Genomic DNA, 12,140 nt, shown 5'->3' on the forward strand with positions numbered 1-12,140 from the left:
CTTGTACATCACTGCAACAACAAGAAAAAGTAAATCGCTGGAGGTCAGCAAAAAGATGTTGAGTTGCTATTTAATTGCTCTTTAACTACCCACTTCATCTTCTCTTTATTCCAAACAAACACTGGTGGGTCTAAACTAAAATACATGAATTATTTCAGGCTACAGATTTTTCCTGGTCTTGATACAAAATGTATTCTTTAGGTCTGTGTAACTTGATACTGGCTGTGTGACTTCTATGTTATCAGCAACAGAGAGAATCATAATTAAAATGTACTAATAAGAATGTGTAAATGAATACTTCACAAAACAGCAACACTATGCTTAAAATCAAATCTCTTGAACCCATACAAACAAAAAATTCTGTTTCTGTGAGCCTTTAGTCAGTGAAAATTGTCCATCAGATGGTACAGCTACAACATACAGTATACAACATACTGTTATATACTATACAAGCATACAAGAACATTTTATGCAGAAGTCCTGTCATCCACTCTGACTGCCAGAGCCTACATTAAGTGGGGCGTTTGCATTTCGTGACAGTGTAGATATATATCATCAAGAGGCGCTATAAGTGTCTTGGATTGTATAAACAACCAAGCACAGATAACCCAATGAAAGCCAAAAAAGAAACACCCATCCCCTTCTCCTAAAGCACTTCACAATGATAGATGACACTGTTACAAAACTTCCTCAGCACAACTGGAGCAGCGGGTCTGGACAACATCTCCGGGGGCAAAGGTCAGAGAATGTTATTATCATGGGCTACCTTTGCCAAAATGTGATTTACTGCGTGTAAGTACGCTGATGTACAGCACAGACACATCTGAACCCCACAGGACCGAACCAAGTCCTCTCCTGTCACGCACCTGTGGGCCACCATTTAGTGAGCCTTGTCACAGTACAGTCAAGTTAGCAAAGACTGATTCTTTTTTCCTGTAAAGTGCATATGGGTGTCTAACTTGAAATCAGTAACTCTTTATGTCTTGTCAAGATCCTTCCATCACTCAAATATCAGCAACTTTTCACTAGGAATTCTAGCAATCATGAGAAAGCAGCCAAGCAGTATTAAAAAGTACAATAGAACAAATTATTATAACTTTTTAGCCTCTTGCGTATTTAGTTGTCCTCTCTTGACCCCTCTGACATACAAACCAGGTTTCTAGAGAGCTTGAATATGAATCGACAGTGCGTACTGGCAAATGTCCACTGTCCATTGTGACAGGATGACTAAAGCATTAGATTTATGCCCTGATTACACTTGACTGATTGTACTGACCCATGTTGTGTAACACCGCTGTAATAAAACACTGTTCCTATATTACATCAAAACTATTAATAGGGGAGAAGAAGAGACCTCATAAATTTCTGATGCATATATATATATATATACACACAAACCTTCACAGATAGATGTTTTGACTTCTTTTTCAGCAACATAACACAGCACCTAGCACACGTTTCCTCCTAAAAAAGGAATTTATATGATTTAGTTGAATTAATATCACTGCAGAAAGAGATGAACAGACTTGAAATAGCTTTATGTGATTGCAGCACATCTTTTAAATCCTCTCATAAAATGTAGGACACACAGGTGAAGGCGGCTGCTAACTTGTGCTCAGCCAGACTGCCACACAGGAGGCAGAGGCAGATGATGTGATTTAGAATTTTAATCCAGAAAAAAATAAATAAATAACGAATAGCAAGATTATTACCAGAGCTAAATTCTGCTCTTTGTTTTGCTGGGTTATGCTTTTCATCTTATGGCTTGTCGGCTTATTTTGAAGAACACACATCCATGGAAATGAGCTGTCATTGCATATCTCAAGGCTGGAGGAAAGCGAAATACACTGCACAAATAATAAAGTCATTAAATAAGTTTCCTATATTGTAAAGTGTTTTGACAGGTGACTTTTGAATGACCATACAATGATAAATGATGCTGTTGAAATATTTGTGGTACCCAGTACAACATCCCTTTCTGGTCTCCTTTCATATAATGTACCTCTAAAATGTATTACAGGATTACTATAGTTAATTCTCCTAATGGGCTGCTCCATCTCACAGAACAAGCCAGGAAATCTTCATGTAAACATGGCATCCATCCACTGTGAACTGAGTCACATCCGAGGCAGACTGCAGCCCGCAGAATGAGCAGAAACAAGGGGGAAGAGAGAACTGAAACGTGACGGAGGAATCACCGGAGCGGCACAAAAAAAGAGAGTGTCTAGTGGGAGGAGAGAGAGAGAGAGAGAGAAAGAGAGAGAGAGAGAGAGAGACTATGTGGACGAGTGAAGGCAGTGGCCTAGATGTGTGAAACGCCAGGGGTTGCTTTTTTGGTTCACTACTAGGGGGCAACTCAATAGTGGACCAAATGAAATGAGGAAGTTCTGAACCACAAATCTGAAGGAAAAGTTGTGAGCCCCATCATCTGGCATTTTAAAAATAATAGCTGCAGAGCTACTTAATGAACTTGTGTTTTGGAGGCAAAGCATTGGTGACCAGTGCTATTTTGGGGGTCGTCTGTTAGATGCTGCACAGACAACATGCATTATCATGGGAATTATTGGTGGAACATGTAGACTGAGACATTCACACAGAGACTAAAATCTATTATTTTGCCGGACGGTCAGCGCAGCATTCCGCTTGACTGATAGCGATGGCCTTGGAGGCAGACAGCGACAGAGGTTCATCAAGAAGCGCTCATGAAAAATATCCCCGGGCAGCGTTGGAGCGCAACGGCTACGTGAAGACATGTGTCACCCCGTTGTGCCAGGACGCAGGGAGCCAGTCGTGGCTGAGACTCGCCGTGACATGGACTTGCCGAGGAGTGTCGTCTGCGGTCTGCGTTGCCTCTGTCTCCGTTATTCTCGCTCTGCTGCTCAGATTGGTCGACTGGGATGCAGACAGCAGCAACGGAAATAGTAGCAGGTCCGACTCTCGTCTTCATTTCGCGGCGGGCTGCGCTGTGGAGCTGCTTCTGACTGCGTGTTACTGCGTCTCCCCAGTTTTTACACTCGTATGTGCCTTCTTCTGGGTCGGGCTCTATCTGATTCGCTGCGGGGTACTCATCCGTACCGCGGTTTTCCTGTTAGCGGTGTGCCACTTGGGCGAAGCCGCAGCGCAGTCCCTCCTGCGCGGCGCCGAGGAGCAGCTGCTGTCCCTCCCCGCAACCCTGGTAGTCCTCGGCTGCCTGGGCAGCGGGGCTCTGCTGGTCGTCCGGCTGGGTCAGGGAGTGTCCATCCTCGTCTTCATTAGCGTCATCAGGGCCGTCTCCCTCGTCTCTCTGAGCAGAGTCCGGGCCAGCTGGAGACCCTACCTGGCCTACCTGCTGGGGCTGCTGGGGGTTTTGCTTGCGAGGTATGCTGACCGGCTCCTGCCGGCCTCAGGGACCAGCGGGACGGGGTGCTGTGGCTCTGTGACCGGGGCGAAGGAGGAGGACATCCCTGTCTTCAAAAGGAGACGGAGGTCCAGCTCCATAGCGGCCTCGGAAATGATGGCTCACAGTCAGAGCAACAGCAAGTCCCACCGCAGGACTTCGCTGCCTTGCATTCCGCGGGACCAGGTAAGACATGTCCAACTTTGGACGTTTGAACCAGATCACACTGAATGCTGCTTTGCTTATGACCTTCCAACTACTGTGGGCCTGTAATGCTTTTTGGCATCTTCTCTTTCTCTGATGGCATGTGTGACAGCTTTACGCGCATACAAAGGATCACTACGGAGAACAGGAATCGTAATAACAAGCTTTATTATTATGACATAAACGATTTGTTGTAGGCCATTTTATGACCGAAACCTCCACTTTAGTATTAATCTATTAAATTAGCTTCGCCTGCATTTGTGTTATGATTTTTAATTGCAACATCCTCTACACCCTGCAAACCACCTTCGCTCTGACACTGCTGCTGATCTCATCACTGTGCTGTGCGCTGTGTTTGTGCTGCTGATAAGGACATGGATGGTGCACTTAGTATGCTGAGTGCTTGTGTGTGTGTGTGTGTGTGTGTGTGTGTGTGTGTGCGTGCGTGCGTGCGTGCGTGTGTGTGTGTGTGTGTGCGCGCGCGCTTGCATAGGTGTGAGGTCACATCTAAATATTTTGAAAGCCTCTGCTTATCCTGGGTGCTGGCCAGTAGTGTGGTGCACGTGTTCCCAAACTTTGCACATTATGGAGCCAAATTTGATGCAAGTGTGTCCTTATAAGAACCTCATCTTGTGTTGCATGTTCTTATTATTGCAGAAGTGTTTTTTTTTTTTTTTTTTTTTAATAAAATGAAACTTTCCCTGTTGTGAGGGTTTTTTTGTAACTCCCTGGACGTTATTGGATGGAGGGGAAGTGGTTGTGATAAAGGGAGATGTTAATAATGTGACCAATGATAATTACCTGGATGTGACCGAATAAACCCCAAATATGAATGAGGTGGATGTGCTCTGCCTTTGAATGCTGGTTCAGTGAGCTAACTTGGTGCTTGAAGCACATCTCTGTTTGTTATCCAACTTGACTCATGTCCCAAAATAGCACAGATTTCAGCTTTTGAACCCTTTTTTAATTTTTTTTTTTTTAATTATGGCTGGTTCAGTTTTTATTAATAAACCTTTATTTCTGGCTTGTGAACGGGCAGGGGTTTTGATTATTTCTATAAATCTGCATGTCATCATCTGGTTCATGTCGTGATTTTAATTTGCTGGTGTAAAAATGTGTATGTTAGGTTATCTTTATGGTTGTAGGAGAGAATTGTGCTTTCAGGACTACAAACTGCTTCACCGTAACTTTATAGATAATAGTCATATAGAAAAAATAATGTATTTTTAAACTGAATGGTGTATTCCTAAAAATACAGTACCTGTCAAAAGTTTGGACACACGTTCCCATGAGAAAGTGTGTTTTGACTGGTACTGTACCAAAAATCTTTTAATTCTCTATAGTTCTGTATCTGTACTGTGGTGCTTTGTCTGCTCAATCTTCAGTGTTAGGCTATTAACTTTTCAATTGTGGCTGTCACCCAAAACTCAGTGCACTTTTTTATGTCATACTGATTTGACAGATAAAGTGACAAAGTATTTAAAGCACTCTACAGACTTGGTATTCACTGCAGGATTATATCTACAGTATACATCCACATCTTTATTTTGTGCTGCAGCTATTGTATGATATTTATAATCACAGGAACAGTGAGACATAATTCCATATGAAAAGTGAGCTGCAGCCATAATAATCTATTTGATAACACACATGAGTGAAGGGAAACTTAAAGTCCCCATCCACTCAAAAATAATACTTTTTCTTCTTTTTCCTACAGTTGGATATTTGAGCTTCACTGTACAGAATGATGTATATGCAGGGTTTGACAATAGAAGGATGTTTTTACATTCATCAGCTGACAGTGGAAAGTTTCTCTGTGCTCATTGAAAATCCAATTTTAAGGGGCAGGCCTATGAGCATGATTTGTGACATCACAACAAGTTTGGAAGCCAATCCTGCTCCAATATTCAACTTACACAAGAATGACATGGAAACTTGAAGCCTCCAGTACATAAATATGATAATGGACATCTTGTGTCCAGCAGTTCAACTTTTGAAATGAAATATTTTCACATATTTAGAGATTCTGGAAAGATTTTAACATCACAATTACATTTTTTGGTGGAAAAAACATATGAGACACAAGTTACTGTTCCAAGCAGAGTATTTTCAAATGTCTTAGTACATGTCTGGAGGGGATCTTCAAGAATGCAAATGCTTTATGTAACACCAAAAAAGGAAGAAAAATAAGAATAATCCAGGTCCAGCAGGTTGAGTGTGATTGAGTTATAAGCTGTAAGGAAGCATTTTTACACCATTCATGTCATTCATTTAAGATACTTCACGATCATATTTGGATACATTTTGTATGTACATCTGAAATAAGTGATGTCTGCCTCTGATCATCCTTTTACACCCATGAATGTCTCCATCTCTGAAGGTTATTCTCTTGCAGTCTTTGCCCCCTATTGTACTCATGCCCTCTAGTGACAAACTGAGATAAAAAACCAAGAGATGTTGGGCAGAATAAACGTGGAGCTGGTAATGTTGCTGCTCAATGGGAGACAGAGATGTAGATCCATTCACATGCATGTACAGTGAGGATTCACAGTGATCTTTCTCATCCTGAATGGGTGAGCTTGTGTCACACACACTCATGTGTGGCTTAGCTGGAGAAGCAGCGTAATCCGAACTGATTACACTGGTCTTTTACTTTGGCCCTGATCTCATTTGTAGATTTTGAGAGTTGAGAGGGCAAGAAAATTTGACAGAGAGAGAAAAGCTTATAACTGGAGTAATTAAATGGCTCATCGGTTTTCTTCTTTTGATTTGTGGCATAATTGTATTTGACAGGGTGAATGCTCAGAGGTATATATACTGTACACCTCACAGTGGGATGATGGGTCACACTAGCCTTTGCACGTTAAAGCCACTTTATATCCTATTTTTGATTCATACTTTTTTCACATTTATATATATATATTGTGTATATGTACTTTTAATAAGATGTTTGTATTATTGCTTTTTATGTATAGATTATTCCATTTCCTATTATTTTAAAATAAAAACAAAAAGACCCCCTCCATAGAGTCGCTCTAGTTCAGTTTGTAATCAAGATGGTGTAAAGCCAATTTTAAGGTGTTACACAAATCACTGTTCTCATCAGTGTCAATAAATTGTCACTGTGGATTATAGAAATCCCCATAGATTTATCCTTTTATTAAGAAGCGAGACATGAGTGTTTCCATTGGAAGTGCAGTTTACCTGAGATGCCACTCAGTCTGTTTGGGTGATAGTGAGCCACCAGTGGCCCTATTACAGCAGAGCTCATGACACTTCTCTGAGTGTCCCTCATTTGGAAGGCCGAGCTGATCCTACATCAGCTGCCCTGCTCTTGATGCTGGTTGTTCATTGCTAATTGGTATCCAGGGAACGCTAATTTAGTGGACTATTTGTACTGTTAACAGCTCCATTACCCATTCTGCCCTGTCGTGTCTGGAACAGGAGTGATGACAAATTGAACGTTGAAACTCAAAAAACCCCTTGATTGACCAGCTGCTGAGGACAGTGTGTCCTCTTGTAGCCTGTCCTGGCTGTTTAATCTGTTGAACCAGTGAGAGGAACATGGAGATTGATGTATTGCACAGAGAGGGAAGAACACAAACAAATGAATTGTACTTTAAAATAGTTTGGATAACATACAGTACATATGATTTTTTTTCCAAAATTATGGCATTTTCTTAATCATTGATTTAATAAGTCTAGAAGTTGTGAATATTCATTTTTTACAAGAATATTCGGAGGTTGATGAGAATGCTCAGACTGAATCACGCAATAAATTTCAAATGCCAAAACAATCACATAACATAAAGAGCTAAAAAGGCTTCAAACATAGAGCTGTAGAGTTGGGGGATAATTCTCTGTTGGCTTGTTACTGTTAGCGGTCCCTTTCACATAACACATAGTCATTTTATTAAAAGTGAATATAAAAGTATTAATCATTAAAGCTTTACACTTTATTTGTAGTTAGTTTAACCAATGGTGTGGTTGGTTTTAACCAAACTGACAAAGTAATCACATGTACTGTTGTTATGGGTACCTGCAGTTTAAAACACCTGTACCTACACAAATGTTGACTTAGCTTGAGCTGTCGCGGTGGGGTTGCAAGATGTTCAACACCATAGAAAAGCAGAAAAAAACTGGAAAAACTTAACTTAACTAACTTTTTACGTCAATATTTGCAATATTTTTGGTGTTTTTTTGCCTTTATTTGACAGGAGAAAGCTATAAATCAAAGTTTCTGCTGCTCATTCACTCATTCACACCCATGTACACGCTCACACACTGATGGCAGTAAGCTACCATGCAAGGTGCTGGCACCACCATCGAGAGCAAATTGGGGCTCAGTGTCTTGCCCAGGGACACTACATGTGGACAGGAGGAGTCGGGGATCAAACTACCAACCTTCTGATTAGTGGACAACATGCCCTACTTCCTGTGGGTTTTCTATGTAAGACATACAAAAATGGTATCCTAAGCAGTACGACTGTAACCTGACGTGCCAGATGGTTTGTTACACAGAACCATCTGGGAAGTCGTCCTCGAAAACTGTTTGGAAAAGGGCAGGCAGTTTCAAAAAATACTTGGCAGGTGATTGGATGAACCATCTATCTATCACCGTCTATCATCATCTTACCTTGGCAGCTGGATTCACAAGATCATGCGATCATGCAATCATGCGATCACTTGATCCTCATAGGATGATGATTGGTCTGACACACTGGTGGTTTGGACACATAACTTGAAGCCTGACAAGATGGATTCTTGCATGATGTCATGATCTCAAGAATCCAGCTGCCTCGCAAGGTAAGTAGGACTACCAGGGCATGCAACATTTCTTCATTTCAAGGGGTCAAAAGACCAAAAGGTTGGTAACTCCTGAGTTAGAGTTGTTGAGGATACATTTTACCTCTCCTAATGCCTCTCAACACACTCACACACTATCTTTGCTTGGTCTACTCAATCAAGAACTATTTTAAACCTGTCCTTTGTCCATTTTTTGTGAATTGTTACACATTGAAGGTATTAGAGAACAAATGGTTCCCCGTTGAATCAGTCAACTAATTAGTCAAATCAGTTACTCAAATTAATTTTAACTTCCCTTCTATTTCCATCTCTCTCAAAGTCTCTCTGACACAAACACAGTTTGTAGATACAGTTTATCCATACTGTAGATAATGAAGCTCTCCAGAGTGCAGTTGTACCTGAGAGAAGCGGGGGTTTTCATCAAGCGTTGGTTATGCAGTATTTATGAAGAAGGTTGGTGCAGCCTGCCAAGCCAGAGGCAAGACAGGCACTCTGCTGAACTGGAAGCTGGAAAATAGCATCGGCTCTGCTCCGTGGCTTTATTTCTGTATTTTTTTCCTCTTTTTAAGGTGAATGGGGTTTATTGTTTTGCTGTTGTTGCACCATGTAGAATATATGACCTTATATTAATATAATGAGAGGTTTATATGAACATGAAGCAATGTTTATACTAAGTCTTATTATTCAATGGTTTTGACATGATTATATTGTATTATGATCTTTCTGGACTAAATACACAGAGGACATGTGCTTTGACAGAAATTGTTTATTTTATAGTCAGTGTCTCAGTGAGATGGGGATTTCGGGGGGAAAAGGCCTCTGCTAGTGGTTTTTGGGTCACATGCAATTGAAAAACATTTGCTCTATACAAGATAACAACAGCCAGAAATAGACTGTCAAAAAAAGCAACAATATTTCCAAGTGTTTTGTTGTTTGCTGTTTTAGCATACAGTTATGTTTATCTCCCTGCAGTGGCAATGGTACAAATTCTAATATTCAGTCACTTGTTTCATCCAAGGCTAGTTAAACATGGGAAAGTTATGATTATAAAGATATCAAAGTACAAATCTTTAGCAGGATGAAACAATACATTTTCTTGTAGTTTTGAAGTGTTTGGCCCTTTAGAAATGGAGGTCAGACCTTGGATAAGACAATAGTATGTTCATCATCTTATCCTATACAGTATCTGTGTCAGAGAGGAGGGGGGGAGGAGGGAGGGACAATTTCAGAGAGATTTTAAAGGAAAGACATGTGCTCGGAGATCTATTTGAGGGAAGGCCCACATTCTCTCATTGACGCACATACATTTCCAGAGAGACACACAACCTGTTCCGGTTTCCAGAGTGATATAACTTTGTGTGGCATTGAGGCTTTTTTCTTTCATGGGTTAACTGAGAATATTGTTTTTTACCTTTGATTAAGAAATGTTTTTAATTCTTTTTTTTTTTGTAATACCAAATCTTTGGCATGGTTAAGGTTAGGCAACTATAATACTTGGTTAAGGTTTGGGGTCATGGATATTAAAAAAAACAAACAAACAAAAAAACCTATTAATTGCAGGTCTGCAATGGGACACAAACATTGGTCTTACCACACCACCTCAACAGCCACACCTTTTGTGTGTCTCTAGGGCATTTTTTTTTTAGTTGTGGTTGAATTTTGTAAGAAATGCACTGGGTAAACACAAACAATTTTGTATTTTTCATAAAGTAATTTAATGATTTGGGTCTACCACATCCATATCTTTTTAGTTATTTCTTTATTTCTTGCATACGGAACCTCTGAAATTTTCATAAGGCAATGCTTATAGTGGAAACAGACAACTTTTCAACCCCCCCCCCCCCCCAGAAAGGCCACTGCAAGGAAATGTGTTCTTTATTTAAATTATCAAATGGACTATTGATCATTTATTTTGTTTCTGGCTGCTAGCATTAGCTAGCATTAGACATGTTGCTAATGCTAGCAGCCAGAAACAAACATAGTTAGATGTTTGTTTCGTTTGTTTGGGAAACAAACATAGATGCACAACATAGATGTTTGTTTCTGGCTGGTCCTGGCTTCCTTGTAGCTCCTGGATCATTTTCTGGCTGGTAGTGTTGGCAACATGGCTAACGCTATCCTCTTCCTCTTTTGCTTGTGCAATGGTTGACGCATTTCCTTTGTGCCGTAAATCGAGTCTTCCTGTTTTTATGGGAGATCGTGCACAGTGGCATAATTACATAATGAAAGTAATGCTAATGTGGAACCAAACTAAAAGTAGATAGTGTCAGCCATTATACTGTGCAATCAACATTCACTTCATATTGATATATTAAAGCAAAAAAATTGTCTATTTCCACTTTAAAAGTATGAAGATGTCTAGATACTAAGAATGATCCGTCAGTGCCTCACCACTCATGGAAGTAATGTTGGCACCACCATGACAAGTGGTCAAATTTAGTGTCTGCAGAAAGAGAAATCAGAGGTATTACTTTGCCTTCGTCTCGAGTTTCAGGTCAGAATGTACCGAGCACTTACAAGGTGGTCTAATCTTTCATCATTTTCCATTCATAGATAGATACTAACAGCAACATCTGGTATGAACTGTGCTGTTCTTGTAACCTCCCAGTGTGAGGCCATATCAGTTGCACCATGGACCAAATCTGTACATTAAGTATTAGGTTTGTAATGTTTGTATATGTTTTCAATTTATGTCACTTTACCCCACAGTATATCTTAACAAAGTAATGTAGACGTGGGTTGGTTTATATAGGAATTTCAGCAAACACCATTTCATCTGATGAGCTTGGTCGTCATGTTCATAGAGAGTTTTTTACCAGTTGATGCTGTGCAGACGCACAGCAGTAGTCGTAGCTATAGATCTAAAGAAAACTAATTGGATGCAAGCGCAAACAAAGACATTCGTCATCTACCCATCACAGAACCAAGATATGAAAGAGACAAAAGAGCCTGCTCACGTCTTTGTGTTACAGACAGACACAGAGAGAAATGTATAGGGAGACATTTTTATTTACATATCACTATTGTAGTCATATACTTTATGTGCACACATATGCAGCTGAACGAATTGAAAATAACATGTAACATGTCTCTTGTACCCTGAAAACATCAAAGACATTTAAAACTGAGGAAAAAGTATGATACCTTTAACGAAAATGCATGTAAATCAGTTATAGATAAAACCTCTGGTATTCATTTCTCAGTGAAAAATACATATAGATAAATGCAAATGCAATCATGGGCCAAAAATAGCAGTGCATAATCACATGAAATATCAACTGTCCTGCTCTTAGGGAGGCTTGATTGTTCATTGCTTCAAGAAGAAAATAGAAAAAAAAATGTGGGATAAATAAAGTGAGCCCCTAAAGAATTGTGGTGAGCAGAGAGAGGCGGGGACAGAAGTGGTGAAAATGACGTTTGAAATGTGCAAAAATTAGGCCAAAAAATGGTTGGAGAGTAGGAATTTGGCAGCTAGGTAGTAGAAGTAGTCTTCCTGAATGGATAAATTCATTCAAAATAAAGGCTGAGAAAACCCGGAAAGGTAGAAAGATACTGAGGATAGTGGATGAGGGAAGGAAAAAAAAGAAGTGATTGATAGAAAAGAACATACTAGCATTAGCATTGGCTTCATCCAGCCCCAAGCAGCAGTCAAATAGCCAAATGTTGTAGGGTGTGTGTGTGTATGAATGTGTGTGTGTGTGTGTGTGTGTGTGTGTGTGTGTGTGTGTGTGTGAGAGAGAGAGAGAGAGAGAGA

General features: G+C 40.2%; 1 protein-coding gene across 2 annotated transcripts in view; it reads left to right on the plus strand.

Annotated features, from left to right (window-relative positions):
- Window positions 1-164: 164 nt before the first annotated feature.
- Window positions 165-12,140, plus strand: part of LOC122984555 (cGMP-inhibited 3',5'-cyclic phosphodiesterase A-like) — a 61,473-nt gene continuing 49,497 nt past the window's right edge. Inside the window, exon 1 of one of the 2 annotated variants that reach the window (XM_044355079.1) lies at window positions 165-3,562. In XM_044355079.1, the coding sequence (XP_044211014.1) occupies window positions 2,657-3,562 (906 nt within the window). In that variant the 5' untranslated portion in view covers window positions 165-2,656. The remainder of the gene's footprint in view (window positions 3,563-12,140) is intronic. The other variant, XM_044355078.1, reaches the window with a different exon arrangement.

The sequence above is a fragment of the Thunnus albacares genome, chromosome 6, assembly GCF_914725855.1.
Source record: "Thunnus albacares chromosome 6, fThuAlb1.1, whole genome shotgun sequence".
Taxonomy (NCBI): Eukaryota; Metazoa; Chordata; class Actinopteri; order Scombriformes; family Scombridae; genus Thunnus; species Thunnus albacares.